The sequence below is a fragment of the Alosa pseudoharengus genome, unplaced genomic scaffold (assembly GCF_046254945.1).
Source record: "Alosa pseudoharengus isolate Yale_2024_CS ecotype anadromous, Long Island Sound unplaced genomic scaffold, YU_APseudo_1.1 YU_APseudo_1.1_scf_5, whole genome shotgun sequence".
Lineage (NCBI taxonomy): Eukaryota > Metazoa > Chordata > Actinopteri > Clupeiformes > Clupeidae > Alosa > Alosa pseudoharengus.
In genome coordinates, this window is record NW_027468837.1 from 9,923,459 (window position 1) to 9,940,958 (window position 17,500).

A 17,500-nucleotide genomic window follows, 5' to 3' on the forward strand; every position below is an offset into this window, starting at 1 on the left:
ACACACACACTCACTCACACTCACTCACACTCTCTCTCTCTCTCTCTCTCTCTCTCTCTCTCTCTCTCTCTCTCTCACACACACACACAAATCACGTCATGTACTTCCACTCACTCAACACAGTCAGATTGCATGTTATAATAATTACATATTAAGGTTACAAATACTAAAAAAATATATATTATTATTATTATTATTATTATTATTATTATTATCCATTTAGACTACTTTAAAAAATAATTTAAAAAAAGTGGTATTTTCTGGCTCTGACTAGGGTTGGATGAGCCCCTCAGCTTTCACTATTTCCATAGTCCTGCATGAGGAAAGAGAAGGACTAGGGTAATGTCAATAATGTTGAGGACTAATTATGTTCATGCTCCACCTGGGTACAAAAGCTTGCCATGAAATTCTCATTTGCAAAGACATTTCCACGGGCACGTCTCTCCGCCGTTTAAGGCCCGGCGTCATTTGCTATTCCAATATCTCTGGACAAGGTAAACCCAGCCGGCATCAAACTAGGCTGGCCCCTGTGATTTCTCAAGGGCTTGTTATTTTGTACTTCTCAATTCTATTTGATGTCTCGACAAAACAAGATGACACCAGGGAGCGAGCATTAAAATTTGATTTTTTTTTTCCCCTTTCTCTCTCTTCGTCTTGTATTTCCTCTTCATTCCACCTGTTCTTGTGCTCAGCCGGTTTAATTTTCTGCGATCGTCTCATTGAAGTTGGCCCTATGTTTTTTTTTTTTTTTTTTCCCTTGCCATCTCCACTATACCTCTTAATTGCCCTGGCTCGGAGACGTAGGCTCCTGCCTCGCTCTGGGTCTGTTAGTCTGAGCTGAGTCTCTCTCCCCGTGCTTCGACCTTTGGCTTGTGCGGGAGAATGTTGCTCTTCATTAAAACACGAATCAGTGAATCTCCGGCTCGTCCTCAGATGTGCGGCCCATGTTTCCTCATTAGAATAGCGCTCTCCTCTGCACACTTAAGCCGCTGTGCGCGAGGAGAGGAGAGGAGGTGAGACGCTGAGCTGTCTTTTCATCCCAGTGCTGCACCTCATGCAGACATCCTCTGGAGTGATTTTTACCTGAAGACACACACTCAATCTCACAATCACACGCACACACCCACACACACTCATGTGCACAAACTCACACATTCTCTCAAACACACCTTTTGTTGTATGCAGGTTTTTAAAGAAAATTCAACGTAGCATTCTATGCAGCGACAGTGGCTTTTTACATTTACAGTATAACAGCTCCTGCGTCTCTGGCTTTTTGAAGGTTTTTAGAAAATTAAAGTGAAAATGTGTTTATTTTGGAAATTTACAGGCTTATGGTTTTTATTTTTATGAGTTTAAAAATTATGCTTATGATATACAGTGGTGTCATTAATAGTCTAGTCTTAATAAGCACTAATGTCACTTTATAATGGTGGTTCATTTGTTTCGGTAATACAGATATATCTTAATGGCTTCTCATGGCTGCCATCTAAATCCCAGTTCTTCATTAGGTTAAATTGTGATTTTGTGATTCAGAAAATTAAAAATTCCTGCATCACAAAATAATTGATTTGTTGGCAAAATAAATAATCAAAGTGTGTGTGTGTGCGTGTGTTTGTGTATGTGTGTGTCTTGGCTGAGTAGACTGCAGGTCCATGCTGGTACAGCATATAGCCTGCAGTCACAGCCCAGCTGCTTGAGAATGTTCTAAGCCCTGGAGTCTCGATGTTTATGTGCAGTAGGCACCTGGTGATCGCCACACCTCGCTGACACTCGTAGGCTGCAGTTATCTCTGGCATGTTCAGAATGTCCTGCTCCTCACACCCAGATGATTGCCTTGTTGTTATTTTGTTTGTTTGTTTGTTTGTTTTTGTTAGAGACAGGAGCGAGTTTTGTTTGCACTGATAGATGAGATGATTGGAATAAAACCGCGCTGTTGGTTTGAATGGCTGTGTGCTCCGGCTGGCCGAGTGAGTTATATTCCTCCTGCTGAGGCGCTGCTGAGAGCTGCTTCATCCTGAGAGCTGCGTCCTGCGTTTGTCGTGTGCTAAGTGGCTATGATACAGTGGCCAGGGTAATATTTTTTACTTAAAGTGCTCTCTCTCTCTCCTCTCTCTCTCTCTCTCTCTCTCTCTCTCTCTATCCTTTCCTTCCTCCCTTCACTTGAACCCCCTGTACAGCTGCCCCCTGCCTCCCACCCCTCCTGTCTTAAGCAGATTTTCGCTCATTCAACACGGGATTAAATGGTAGTAGTTACAGTGATCAATAGGTTAAGAAGCGCACAATCCCTCTCGCTGCTAATGACCTCGCTAGTAATGTGGGTAATAAAACGTGGGATGTAATAGGCTCGCCGCTTCTCTGCTCTCCGCTCCTCTCCTCTCCTCACGGCTCCAGTGGAGGAGGAGGGTCGGGTCGGCCTGACTGCTGCCTCCACAGCCCCCCCGATGGACGAAAGAAGGGAGAGCGACGACAGCTCCCGCCATCAATCTGACGGCAGTTAAAAATAGAGGCAAACGACCACAGCCGAAAAGAGAAATCGCGAATAAAACGTTTGCTGTAACGAAGCCAAGTTGGGGTGGGCGTTTTTTTTTTTTTATTGTTTGCATTTGCCTCTGTCGACACTTTTCTTCATTATTCCGTCACAATCAGTGCCATCCGTAAGGCTTTACGTTGTCTTTTTTCCCCCACAAAGTGATTTAGACACATAAACGTGCGTTAAACAACTGGCAGCCATTGTTAAAACACGTGTGATTAATTGGAGTATATCCCAGTGTATTAGTGCAGATTATTTCTAGATATATCTAATAAAGAAAAGGGATATTAGATCATCTCCGATGGTGTGGCATGATGCCCGTGTCAGAGTGCTGCTATTTAACGCTCCCGTGAAACGCAACATGAGAAGGGCAGCACGTGAATGTGGCGCACACACACGAGAGTGGCGGCTGCTGTGGCTGTGGCGTTGTGTCGTGCATTGTCGTCTACCCCAGTCACGGCGGGCACTAAAGGCAGCAGGCCTGCCAGACAGGCTGCCTGCTTGACCTTCAAAATAGTTCATCAAAATTAGTGATGCTGAGAAATAAGGACATCAGTGCATAATGACTGTGAAATTAGGAACGGGGGGCCCTGGCTATGCAAATGACAGGACAAGCCATGTGAAAAAGTCAAGATGGACTGCATATTAAGACGTAATGCAGGAGGGGGGGAATTAATATTGCATTTTCATCCGCCTCTCCACCTCCACCACCTCCCCCTCTTTCCCTCCTCTTTTCCCTCCTCTTCTCCTTCTCCTTGCCTGGCTGTGAAAATGAGAATTGTTAAGTGCGTCTTCCAGGCGTGGAGCAGCTCTCGCGGCTCGTGGGACAACAAATCGCCTTTAATCGTGTCGCCCTCGGCCGCAGCAGCTCTCTCTCTCTCTCTCTCTCTCTCTCTTTCTCTCTCTCTCTCTCTCTCTCCTTCCTTTCATCTCCCCCCGTCCCGTCTGACACCGTTAACCCTTTAAGGCAGGCCTTGGCGTCCGAGCAAGAACAAGGTGTTCATTATGGCTGGGCCACTTTTCTTTTTGTGGTGGTGTTTTTGTTTTAGGTTGTTGGGTGGTGTGTGTGTGTGTGGGGGGGGGGGGTTGCAGGGATGGGGGTTGTGTGATGGATGGATGGGGGGGTCGAGGGTTGAAATCAGGTAATATGCATGCGGGCCGCATCAGACAACACCCCCCCGCACGCTAAATAGATTCTAAATAGCTAAATTACATTCATGCGTGCATGAAAAATTCAGCAGGACTGTCATTAAGCCACGAGCGCGGGATACAATTTGGCTAACCTTGGGTGAAGACGGACTGTCACCTTAATGTCTGCCCTATCAAACGAAGACATCAGGCGATGGGGTCGCCGCCATACCCCCCCATCCACCCCCACACTACCCTACCCCCATCTCCCTCACCCTCTAAACACACACCGTCACCTCCACCCCGCTCCACATAACAAACATGGCCTGTCACGGCGGCGTGTTAACAGTTTGCAAATGCCGGGCCTGGCTATCAGGTTCATCTCTGTAGCTTGTCACCGAGAGCTGTGGCTGGATGGAGGGCCTGTAATGGCGCGGCGCATCATAGCGGAGAGTGGCAGCAGGCTCCCGCCACGCCGGCAGGCCGCATCCTCGCCGGCAATTAGGCTCGGCCCTGACAACGGCGGGGGTCTCTCCTCTCTCAATGTCACAACAAATCACTCTGGTTTTGAGGAGGCACGCGCGTACTCCCGTTTCCCTCCGCAGGATTGGCTAACAGTGTGTGTTTGTGCCTCGCGCCACAGTGGGGTTACTTTGAAATCTGTGGGGTGTGTTTTGCGTGCATTAATATCATTGCTGACAATATTGTAATGAGATGTTTTTTTTTTTATTATTTCCTTTTTTTATAGGTCTCTTATTATTTTTCAGTTCTAATTTGATAGTCTTCAAAATAAGGATAGAATTTACTTTTTTTTCTGTCATTGCTTTTGGGCTGCTGATAGAATGTTTTTCGAGTGCTTGTGATTATCAACAACAAACAATAACTGCTGGGGGGGGGGGGGCACATGAAAACAAAGCAAAAGTTCCCACAATGACACTTCGTAGTAGCAGCTGGCCTTGTTGGTGAAGTGGCCATTTCTGGGAAGGCAGTGAACTCAGGTGACGGTTAGTTAGACGGTTAGAACTGTAGTTCAAGTGGCCTTGCAGCATCAGGTCTGTGTGTTTGTGTATGTGTGGTGGAAAGGGGGTTGGGTGGGTGTGTGTGTGTGTGTGTGTATTTTGGAGAGTTGCCTCAATTGTCTCCAAGCTGTGTTTCTCAGGAACCGTTGACAGACAGCCCTTCTGGATAAAAATGTCAGCTGTGTCGGGTGACTAATGCCGCGTGTGCATATAGTGTGTTTTCTTTTGTGTGCCTGTTTGCGTTTGGCGCTTGTTGGCCTACGCGTCACAGCAGCAGAATGCAGAACTAATGTGCTTTCGCTCGTGAATCACGTCTGCTGGTCCAGTTCACTCACTCAGGCGCTTTCTCACCCTGTCTCCACTCTCCACTCGTTTGTCTGCACAGCACTTCACTGGAGCCTTGGCATACTGTGCCCTAACGCCGTCTCTCTCTGGTGTGTGTGTGTGTGTGTGTGTGTGTGTGTGTGTGTGTGTGTGTGTAGGTCCCAGTGTCCCTGGCTATGATGACACCGCAGGTGATAACTCCCCAGCAGATGCAGCAGATCCTTCAGCAGCAGGTCCTGAGCCCTCAGCAGCTCCAGGTCCTGCTCCAGCAGCAGCAGGCTCTCATGTTACAACAGGTAAGAGACCGCTACACACCAACACACACATGCTCACCAACACATACTGCACACACGCACACACACTCTCTCACACACACACACACACACACACTCTCACACTCACACACACACACACACACACACACACACACACACACACACACACACACACACACACACACACACACACACACACCAACATACAAACAGCAGTAGTGGTAGCAGCTGTAGCTACACACCAATACTCTCACACACACACACACACACACACACACACACACACACACACACAGCTGTTGGAGCAGTAGCCATCAGAGCAGGCCTTCAGGCTCACAGACGGCAGCTTTATCTCATATCCACATAGCCACATATCAGCTACAAAGACCACGTGTGTCCACTAAAATCAATGTTCAATGGCTGCCGTGTTGCTGTATGGTGTACCGTTATCAGACAGACAGACACACTCAAACACACACACACACACTAAGCTCTTAAATTGATGGAGCTCGGACTTCCTTCCAGTAAAGGTAGAAGACTGCTTCATAGAATGTAAGCGTGTATTCTGTTTCAGTTCTTCTCTTTTCCTTATCCAGTTGGCAGTCACTGTTTTATCTTCCATATTGTTTCTTAACAGGGTGCCATGAACAGCTTTTTTGGCACAAAAGCCCTGTCTTTTAGCGAGTGTGTTGGACTCACACACAGGCGTCTCCCTCTTTTGCAGCAGCAACTCCAAGAGTTCTACAAGAAGCAGCAGGAGCAGCTTCACCTACAGCTGTTACAACAGCAGCATGGCACCAAGCAACAGACTAAAGAGGTATGTCGTCTTCATCTCTCTCACTCTCTGTCTCTCTCTCTCTCTCTCTCTCTCTCTCTCTCTCTCTCTCTGCTTTATTTGTGTTTGTATTTATTTGTTGTGTGTGTGTGTGTGTGTGTGTGTGTGTGTGTGTGTGTGTGTGTGTGTGTGTGTGTGTGTGTGTGTGTGTGTGTGTGTGTGGAGTTAAGCACACTGACACCTCCACAGCCACACCTAGCACTGCACACTTTTGGCTGCCCCACTATTTATCACCCGCCTTGAACTGGGAAGACCTTTTTTGTTTTTTATTGTTTTTCTTTATCTTTTTATTTTTAACTGTACTGTACACAGTTTGACTCACTAAAGCAAAGGCATAGAGAGCGAGAGAGAAAGAGAGATTAACAGAAATAGAGAGAGAGAGGGAGAGAGAGAGAGAGAGAGAAAGAGAGATTAAGAGGCATGCTCTCACTTTTAGGGTGTCCTAGCGCTCCCGGAGTAATTACTCACAAACAGATACCGACACTCGCTTGTGTGTCCTTTGTCCTGTGTGCACCACGCGTTCATTAATCAAAGTGCTGGGGATCTTTCTTTTTTCCCTCTTCTTTTCTTCTTTTCTTCTTCTTCTTCTTCTTCTTGTTCTTCTTCTTCATCTGCTTCTCTCTTCAGCTAATTCCTGAAGTAAACATGTTTCTGGTTCTCCTCTCCCCATCTGGCTTTGATGTGAAGTGCATCGGGAGAGTCATTTGTTCAATCCCCTTAAAACAAGAGCAGGGACAGGAGGGGGGTGGAGGGTGGGGGGTGGCAGCATCAACAGCAGCGGGCCTCGTGCGGAGCTGAGTGGCTCCTCTGTTAATTAGCATGGAAATGGCAGGAGGAGAGAAGCCATGTAATTGTGAGATATCAGTGTGAGGAGTGCTTTCAGCACCGTCTCACCCCCCCTCCCTCTTCCTCCCTCCCTTCATCTCTCTCTCTCTCTCTCTCTCACTCTCTCTCTCTCTCTGTCTGTCTCTCTTTCAGGCTTTCTCTGTCATTTTTCTCTCTCGCTCTCTCTCATTTCCCCCTTTTTTCTCTTTTCTCTGTGTTTGTTCGTCCGTCGTCCGTCCTCTAGTGCGGGCGCAGGCTAGCTCATCAGCAGGAGCGGCGGCCGCCGCGGCTCACTGCGTGTTAATGACTGCCGGATACGCGCATCGCTCCGGACAAAGGAATGATTATTGCACGGTCAAAAGAAGTTCAAAGACAATCAGGGAATTTTCGTCTTTTCCCCTCCGAGAGTCATGTTGGGGGAGAGAGGGAGCGGGGGGGTTAGTGAGGGGAGGGGGTGGGTGGGTTGTAGGCTAAGGTGGAGAGAGAGAGCATATAAATTAAGCTGAATGTTACACACACACACACACACACACACACACACACACACACACACACACACGCACGCACACACAAGCACGTGCGCTCACACAGATACACACTCGGAGCACCCCTGACTTCAAAGTCCCCGCTCGCTAATTAATGAACTGCGGGCTTCAGTTTGGACAAGTTGTGGTGTGATGCGGCCATAAATCAAGGTGACAGGCGTGCTCCTCGGCCCCAGATAGAGCCCATCACCCCGTCCCTCGCATCTGATGTAAACACCCGCGGAGGTGGGGGCAGGTGGGGGGGGGGGGGCAGTCTGAAGGAGGTGAAGACAGATAAACAGAAGACGCTTTTGAAAAAAAAAAGAGATGGAGACAAAAAAAGACTAAAGCGTGCACCACTTCAAATGTGTTTTCTGTATGATCACAGGAAATGAATGAAGTCTCTAGAGACATGTTCTTTCTCTTTCTCTCTCTCTTTCTATCTCTGTCTCTCTCTTCTTTTTCTCCTCCTTTATTTCTGTGTCTCTTCTTCTGTCAGTGCCCCCTCATTTCGTACGTTTTTTTTTTCCTTCTCTCCTTTTTTTTTTTTTTTTTTGTTGGTTCAATGAGGTTGCTAGCAGCCATCAAACGACAGAATGCGAAATCCGCAGTTTCTCCCCCGTGGCTGACACACAATAACCCCCTGTTGTTGCTTTGTGCCGCTCTTATTTTAAAGACATCAATTTTGAGTTTCTCAAAGATCTTTAACTTTGGATTTGAAGCGCCACAATAAAGGGCTGCCACCGTCACTCTGTGTCATCCGTCAGGGTGTGCATTTTTCTCACGCTCGTGCCACTTCGCGTTAGCCTCGGATTGGTCTAACGGGGCCAGGGTGCGCGATCGTGTGCGTGTGTGTGTGTGTGTGTGTGTGAATTGCGTGTGTGTGTGTGTGTGTGTGTGTGTGTGTGTGTCTGTGTGTGTGTGTGTGTGTGTGTCTGTGTGTGTCTGTGTGTGTGAGAGCATGGTACAGACAGAGAGAGAGAGCACTTGAGCTCCTGTCAGCTGATGAGACCAGAAGAAGAAGAAGAAGAAAAGGTTGGAAATCAGAGACAGGGTGAAAGTTTGAACTTGCTGCCATTCTTTTTTTTTTTTTGGTCTGTTTTTTATGTATAAAAGGCAAGGCTGTGTTTACAGGGGGGGGGGGACACGCGCAGATGATCAAAGATGTTTTCTCCTCATCAGCCATCTCATTGACACACACACACACACACACACACACACACACAGAGAGAGAGAGAGAAAGAAAGAGTGTAGGAGCCTCCCCGCTATGAGAGGAAGTGTACAGACTTCATCTAATGCGGGTGGAGGGGGAGCGCTTCCTGCTGTGAAGTGACACTTAAACAGAGCGCTCCGAGTCACCGGCCTCGCCGTCAGCCACACTAATCTCTGCTGTCATTCGCCCTTTCTACTCCGTCAAATAGCTACATTCTTCCCTTTCTTCCCTTTCTCCTTTCTTCTCCTCCTCTTCTCAGTCTTTAAGACAATTAAACGGTTTTAGGTGCTAGAAAGGCCATTTAGCCTTTTACATCATATGAGCTGTATTTACCACAGCATTAATAATTCAATTCATTTTAGAACATATTTGGAAATTTTAGCAAATAAATGCGCCAAAGGCCACCAAGGATTTAGTTAGTGTGTGTGTGTGTGTGTGTTTGTGTGTGTGTGTCCATGTCCATGTCCATGTATGCATGTACATTAATGTTTGTTTCCGTGTGTGTATGTTTGCGTGCGTGTGTGTTTTAGTGTGCTTGAATGTTTGTTTCTATGTGTGTGTGTGTGTGTGGGTGTGTGTGTGTATGTTGCTGGGTGTGTGTGAGTGTTGGTGTGTGTACGTAGCCCTGTGCAGCCGGGTGAGTTATCAGGATATCTCAGGCCCCTCTCCCAGCCCTCTCCCAGCCCTCTCCGGGTGACCTGCCGTCCGTGTTGTGCCGAGACCTTTTTTGTGTGCGCTCGATTGTGAGGGGTAAACAAAAGTGGTGTATCCTGTGTTTGGTAACAGGGTGCGGTGCACAGCTTGGCAGCCTGGGCTGCTTTTAATGCCCCCTCCCCCGTCCACTCCTCCCCCCCCACCCCCACCCGTCCACCTCCCTCTGGAGTCTGTTTTGCTTGCTCATACGGTCTCACATCCTGTACGCCGGCCATGCCACACACATTTCCACTGACCACCACTGCATGACCACCCCAAAAGTTCAGGAGAGTTTGTGAAGTTATTTTATTGTGTAGCTATTGTTGTGCAGGTCTATATAGAAATATTTTTCCAGACAGTTCAGAAACATTTAAGTTATGATATCACAGTTTGTGCCATTTCAAGTAATTTGCTGCAAATATATATGTTCTATACATCTTTTTTCTTCTAATAACTTTGGAAATCAAGTATAGTCGGATTCTGTATAGATTACGTAAACCCCGTGCACATATTCTCTCAGCCATGTTTGGATAGGAACATTGTTCAGGGTTAACTGGTTTGCCTCATTTTCTGGAAGACGTCTCCCATTTGTTTTGATTTGGGGAAAATTGGGGATATTAGATAATTTCCTTCTATTTATTGTTCTCCACGGTTTGTACTCCCTTTCTCGCTCACTTGCTCTCTCTCAAACACACACACACACACACACACACACACACACACACACACACACACACATACACAGTCGTACAATTTCTACAAACACAATCATCTCCTCCTTTCTCTCTTCTCTTAATTGAGAGCATAACAAGTCGAGGGGCTTCCAGAAGTTTCCCCCCTTGTCCTCCTCGGCTCCTCTTGTTTGTATTCCTTTTGTAACGGTGGTGGCGGAGAGGAGGCGAGGCGAGCGAGAATGGCAGCTGACTGCCGCGCCGCTTTCGAGAGCCCAGCTCCGCACATCACAGCGCTGGCGCTCCAGCGCGTTTACCTCGGAGACGCGGCGAGGCTGGCATCGGTCCTGGCGCTCCGCTGGCGGTGGATATTAAGCGCTTTGATTCAGTCACACGTTGTTTGCTGAATTATGAATGGGCGTAATTAAAATCCTGTGGTTCTTATTATGAATGATTAACTATGTTGTTTCATTGTTTGTCATTCGCCGCGCGACTCGTCGTTAATTAAGCGGGATAAGGAATGTACCTGTCTCGACTCCGTTAGGGGGACGGAGCCACACACGACGAGAGCGCTCCTGCGGTGGTGTGTGTGTGTGTGCGTGTGTGTGTGTGCGCGCGTGTGGGGTCCTCACGTGTTAGGCCATAATATTAGTGTGGGAATTCGTAACACATCTCTGTGCCTGAGCAGCCTGTTGCTGAGCTGCTGTAGCATATGGGCATAAGGAGTATGAGTGTGAGATTTCTGTGCGTGTGTATGTGTCTGTCTGTCCGTCTTTCTGTGTGTCTGTCTCTGTGTGTGTGAGTCTGTGTCCGTCTGTGTGCACGTGTGTATGCGTGCATGTGTGTGTATGCATGTGGCTGTACATTTGGGCTTGTACTTTAACAGCTCTCTCCCTCCTCTCCCTCCCTCTCTCCTTCCCTCTCACTCTCTCCCTCCTCTCTCTCCCCCTCTCCCTCCCTCTCCCTCCTCTCTCTCCCTTTCTCCCTCCTCTCCTTCCCTCTCTCCCTCCTCTTCTTCCCTCTCTCTCTCCCTCCCTCTCCCTCTATCTCTCCCTCTATCTCTCCCTCCCTCTCTCCTTCCCTCTCCCCTTCCCTCCCTCTCTCCCTCCCTCCCTCTCTCTCCCCCTCTCTCTGGTGCGGAGCAGCAGGTGTCCCAGGCCCAGCAGATGGCCTTCCAGCAGCAGCTCCTGCAGGTCCAGCAGCTCCAGCAGCAGCACCTGCTCAACCTGCAGAGGCAGGGCCTCCTGACCATCCAGCCCGGACAGAGCCCACTGCCCCTACACTCGCTCACTCAGGGTGAGTGGACAAACACACACACACACACACACACACACACACACACACTCTCTCTCTCTTCATCATACATGTACACACAAAAGCACATACACTCATGATGTGTACTGTACACACACACACACACACACACACTACTCCCTCTCTCTTCATCATACACACAAAAGCACACACACTCACATGATGTACAGTATACACACACACACACACACACACACACACACACACATATACACATATACACATATACATGCATGCATACGTAACTTACACACACTTTCACACAGACATACAACACACACTCAAACTTACAGTATACACATGTACATACTGTACACAGGACACACATAGATTCATCCCAGACTCCTTCATGGCATTATCGTCCATTTAGTAAGCCCACGCTCATCGATGCATTTTGACAGTGGACTCATGTTGACTTACAGACACGCCATAATGTCTTGCACGCCAGACTTTCCCTTAAAGCACACAACACTCACATACTGCAGTACACATCCATATCCAGGCGTCCCCCTGCACACGCACATGTGAAAGCACAGCAGTGCTCTTCCTTATCAGCACCTTGCACAACACAACTTCCTCCCCTCTGATTTCCATGGAGTATGGAAGATGAACAAATGATCTGTGCCCATGCCCTTTCCTGATAGTACAGTAAGCAGGGTGTGGTGCCGTGTGTGTGTGTGTGTGTGTGTGTGTGTGTGTGTGTGTGTGTGTGTGTGTGTGTGTGTGTGTGTGTGTGTGTGTGTGTGTGTGTGTGTGTGTGTGTGTGTGTGTGTGTGTGTGTGTGTGTGTGTGGTGAAGTAAGAAAAGACTAGAGCCATTGTTGCTCAACTAGCCAGTGACTATGAATGTATCGTGTTAGATTTCATAAGAAGTTGATGAGTCAGCTTGTGTGTATGTGTGGGAGGGGGGGGTTGTTTTCTTTCCAGGATGTTTATTTACTTTGTTTGTTTTTTAATATTTTCTCAAGGAGGAGCACCCAGTTGACAAAGACTCTTTCATAGCCTGTGTGTGTGTGTGTTTTCTTTCTATCGGATGCATGACACACTGCATTCATGCCCGGCTTAAACAAACAGTGGCCCATTAACAGATAAGGAGGGGAAGAGAAAAGGAAGGCCTGGGTGGGCTCTTAGGTAATAAGCAAACAAAAACAGGTCCAGTACAGTGCCGTTATTGTTTGGAGAACGCCTAGTATAACCACACACACACACACACACACACACACACACACACACACACACACACCTCGCTTGAGATCAGCCCTAGCCAGAGGCACAGGAGTGGAGGCGTTTGTGTGCCATTAGTGGCTGAGTCCAGAAAACTGTACAATGCAGATGTTTGTCAGACGCACACACAGTGAAATTCAAACATGATCACAAACCCTGGTGAATGTGAACTTGAATGTTAAACACACACACACACAAATAACTGTTTACACACTTTAGAAATACTGCATCTATCTTGTATCTGAGATGTGGGCTTTCATGGGGCCTATTTAATTATTTGGGGGGAGGAAAAGATACATGTAAACAACAAACAAGAAGCCTAAATCAGATCAATGTGATCCCTTGTTCTTGTGTACAGCGAGCGATGCTGCATTGTTTCCCTCCATGGTGATTGAGTAATGGCTTTGTTGAGGAGAGTAATCCTTTTTGTTTCGCTGGCGCACGGAGATCTTGTTTTCTGGTCAGAGCTGGTCAGGCAGCCCCCGCCAGTGTGGGATCTGTCCTTGGGAAACCATCGGCAGTTAACGCAGTGTGAGGCAGCTGTTAAAACTCTTACCGCCAGACAGGAGTCTTTCTTTCTCTCTTTCCCTCTCTCTCTCTCTCTCTTTCTCTCTCTCTTTATTTCTCCTATCCTCCGATTCGCCACATTTTCTGCTTGGCTGTTTGAAGTTATTGATGACCTTTCTGTTTTCCACACGGCTGAGTCCTTTCATGCACCAGTGAGAGAGACCGACACAGCCCTAGATCTAATCGACAATATTCAGCAACTAGTTAGCGCTGCCGCTGCGAGAGAATAAGAAAGAATGAAAAAAAGAGAGAGAGAGAGAGAGAGAAGGAGAGGGAGGGAGGACGTGTGAGAGATGAATTATGCGGTGTGTGGCCGCAACGAGACCTTGACGATTATGCCTTTGGCTGCAGTAGCAGGGAGCGGATGACTGCTAGGAGTGATGGGGAGAGACTAGTGAAGATTTGGCCCCCAGAGATGACTGGTCAGCCTGTTTGTTTGCTTTGCAGGCCAATCAGAGTCCTGAGAGAGAGTTTCGAAACACAGCTTGAGTCGTCTTCTTTTTTAGCAGGATGCATGGCATACTTTTGGAGCATGTGTCTGTCTGTGTGTGTGTGTGTGTGAGAGAGAGAGAGAGAGAGAGAGAGAAAGAGAGGGGAGGGTAAAGAAGACAAATCAGAGAAATAATTAATACTGGGTCGGCTTAATGGGTTAAGAAATAAACAGTCTCCCATTGGCCGTTAATTGTCATTGATATGATATGCTGCAAATGGCCGCAGTTAAACTGCAGACTGGAGGAACTGGGGCCAGATGCCTCTTGCGGCTAATTATTTTTGCGTCATTTCTCGCCGTCTGCGAACAGGCCAGCGTCTGCTTTTCATTATTAAAACGTGCTGTTTGAGGACACGCTCACCGCCGTCTTCCTTGCACACAGAAAGGAGCTGTTCTGATCCTGCAGGACACACCTTTAGCCCTGTTTGTGTGGGTGTGTGTGTGTGTGTGTGTATCTATGTGAGTCTCTGTGTGTGTGTGGCAACCAGTGAGCACTCCCAGGTGTGGCTGCCAGGTGTGCGTCTCCACCCCTCCTCCCTGCCTCCTCCTCCTCCTCTTCTAAGCGCTGCCACCGGCTGATGTGTGTGTTTGTGACCCACTGGCCTCCCCCCTCCGGTTCCCCACCACACACACACACACACACACACACACACACACTGCCGCCGCCACCACAGGAGACCATCAGTTAAGTTGTCCAGGAGAGGGCAACGGGACGGTGACAAGACAAATTTGTCGCTAATATGAAAGCAAAGAATGTGGCGGCGCGTGAAGCATTTTTCCGTGGCACGGCGCGCGGTGGGGGGAACGCCGGGGACCGAGCTAATACCCTCCCGGAGGCAGTGATTGATTCAGCCGACCGCCGCGGCAACTGGTAATAGTTCCTGCAGCATTAGGACGGAACATATTTTAGGCCTGAGGGGTGCATATCGGCAGCCAGTGATTACAGGAATATAAACAGAGGTGCACCGGAGGTCCGGCCCTGATGGAACAATAAACTAATAGCGGTGTCACCATCCACCCCCTCTCCACTTCCTCCCCCTCGCCACCCCCACCCCTCCCTCCCCTCGCGGCATCTGGGGGCAGTGTGAGTGGTAACAGCCCAGTTTACAGAGTCCAGGCCACCGGGCCATTTTTTATTCCGCGGATGATGGCTCGCAACTGATGTCGTTATGAACCTTAAATCAACTTTCTGCTTGCTTGAACATGGTCACCTGGGTGCCGCGAGGTACAAGGACGGGAAGAGGTTGAAGAGCTCGCGCCCCGGCTACCTGCCGCGGTAAAAATTGAGTCGTGCCGCTGGTGATCAATCAAGTGTCCCAACAACATAAATTTTTTACAGTGCTCGGCTCGTCGGTGTGTCCCCAACCCCCCCCCCCACCTGTAATGAGTGAAGCGGGCTGCCGCTGAAAAATGGCGGAAGGAGAGATAAACCAATCCGCCGATTTTTGAAAAGAATGACCTGGAAACGTTAAAAGAGAAATAGAAGCACATGAGGGGTTTGTAGCCGTCTGAGCAGCCCCTAATAGAATGAGACCTCTTTTCAGGGAGCACTTGGTGCCGTTTCACCGCGGACAGGAATGCATTATATTGAAGATATTAATACGTTCGACTGTCATAAGTGATAGATTTTGAAAGGTGTGCGGTTTTTCCCTGATTCCCCGGCGATGACAGAGGAAGCAAGTCACACAGAGGACAGAGGGAGAGAGAGAAATGGAGGGATTGAGAAGTGGAAAAAAAGAGGGGGGGGGGTGGGGGGGTCAGGGAGCGTGTGCGAGAGAGAGAGACAGCTTCGTCCCACTCCGTTACCCCTTCTCATCAGACGAGTCTATCCGGCGTGGTCTCGTCTCAGTAAACAGTGGTGTCGGGGGTCAGCAGGACTGTTGGGTAATTGAGGGAGAGTGGGCCGCCCTGTCAAGCACATCGGCTAAAAATACATCGCACACTGTCACCGGGCACCAAGTGGGGGAAAATGATTGTTCCCGCAGCTGCAACCCAGGACACTCGCTACAACTACAATGACCTTCCCCATCCAACATCAACCCCAAACTTTCCCTCCAAGGATTTAACCATCCGAATGACCAGCCAAAAAAAAGGGAAGGAAAATGGGGCCAAAAAGCAAATTCCCACCACATTGTAATGCTTTTTTCCTTTTTTGAAAGCCTTTGACATTTAATGTTTGCACAGTGTCCAACAGACGGTCTTAACTGCACATCAACATACAGCCACAAGCAAGAACGTCCACAGACACGCGGGGGAAAGCGAACCGATAGAGAAAATAAAAGAAGCAGTAGAAAGAGACTGTGTCCATGTTGGTGTCAGGGCCAATTAATAAAGGGATGCTCCTTGGGAAGGGAAAAGGTTATTGATTTGTCCTGCAATAATTTCCTGCGCTCTTTGATATGCAAACGATCCGGCGTGAATTTACAGCAATCCTATCGGCCTCGTTTGAGCGCGCTCACTCCTGCTCTGCTCTGCCGTTCGCCCCCCCCCCCCCTCTCTCTCCTGAGGCCCTGCGCCTCATTAGGCCACTGTTCTCCATTACGAGCGTAATTAAAATCTTTAGGAGCTTATCAAATTAAAAATGTTTTTTTCCCCCGATCGTATTGAGATCTTCACCTCGCCGCTCGCCGTTATTTTGGACCACAACAGGAATAAATTAAGACTAAGCATTTTGCACAATGCATTAGGAGGCTCGCGCACTCATGCTCGCGTGAAAAGGACCACTTCTCATATCTATGGAGAACGATTAAAAAGAGAGGCAGAGGTGGGGGTGTGTGTGTGGCGGTGGGTGTGGGGGTTGGATGGTGTATGGATGGATGGGGAGTTCTGGCAGTGTAAAGAGTATAAACCCACCCCTAGATAAGCATGTGCAAATCATCTTTCATTTGCTCATTTTCAAAAATCGATTTAATTAATTGTAATGTTAAACGAGTGGTCTTCCCGGCACTCTCTCTCTCTCTCTCTCTCTCTCTCTCTCTCTCTCTCTCTCTCTCTCGCTTAATTCAGCAGCATTTCCAAGGGGTCTTTCAGCATATTTAAAAACCTGCTCCTATTCAAGTAGTCCGTTCCGAATCCCCACTGCTAATTTGCGCCCATTCCTCATGAGTACATATTGGATTTCTCAATATGCCATTAGACATATATGGTGGCCAAATGCATTTCAAAAAGTCAAGCACTTAAAAAGAGAGAGAGAGAAGAAGGAGAAAGCCAAACCTTTGGCCTGTGCCCACTATTGCTGTCGTCTTTTCTTCCTGCTCTCTCGTCCTGTCTGATCTGCACTGTCTCCCTCATGTCAGCTGAAGGCCACATTTTTGATTCTCCCAGACGCTGTGTATTTGTTCTGGCACATGTGTACAGGGCTATGCAGACAGTGGCTGTGTTCCCTTAGACACGGAACACTCAGAGTACAAACACAGCGTCTCAACACCACCCCTCTACACACACACACACACACACACACACACACACTCCTTTTCTCTGTCCCCAATATCGCCTTGGGTGCGCATATCGCTGTCAGTCAGGAACAGAGAAAATCACACGGTATGTGTGTGTGCGTGTAAGGGATGGAGTGAGCGTGTGTGTGTACGCATGTGTGATTGAGCAGGAGAGATGTCTTGTGTCTTCAAGGGACCCCCCCCTCCCCCTTCAAAGGATGTGTAAGCGACTGTGTGCTTGACTTGTTAAATGAGGTTTAAGTCTTCTGTGTCAATTGGAGGCGGTGCAAAGCTTTAAGTATTTTGCACATTAATGCGCTTTCCAGAGTATTACCCCAGGGCCTTGTTTTTGTGTGTGTGTTGGTGTTGTTGTGATGTTCCATTGTAAACTTTCATCTCTCTCTCTCTCTCTCCCTCTCTCTCTCTTTCTCTCTC

The 17,500-nt window shown here is 48.2% G+C and overlaps 1 protein-coding gene across 9 annotated transcripts in view; it reads left to right on the forward strand.

Annotated features, from left to right (window-relative positions):
- Window positions 1-17,500, forward strand: part of foxp1b (forkhead box P1b) — a 170,590-nt gene that overhangs the window by 119,027 nt on the left and 34,063 nt on the right. For 7 of the 9 annotated variants that reach the window (XM_076267973.1, XM_076267974.1, XM_076267975.1 and 4 more), the window contains 3 exons: window positions 5,160-5,297; window positions 5,914-6,093; window positions 11,183-11,333. In XM_076267973.1, coding sequence (XP_076124088.1) covers window positions 5,160-5,297; window positions 5,914-6,093; window positions 11,183-11,333 — 469 coding nt within the window. The remainder of the gene's footprint in view (window positions 1-5,159; window positions 5,298-5,913; window positions 6,094-11,182; window positions 11,334-17,500) is intronic. The other 2 variants (XM_076267979.1, XM_076267980.1) reach the window with 2 other exon arrangements.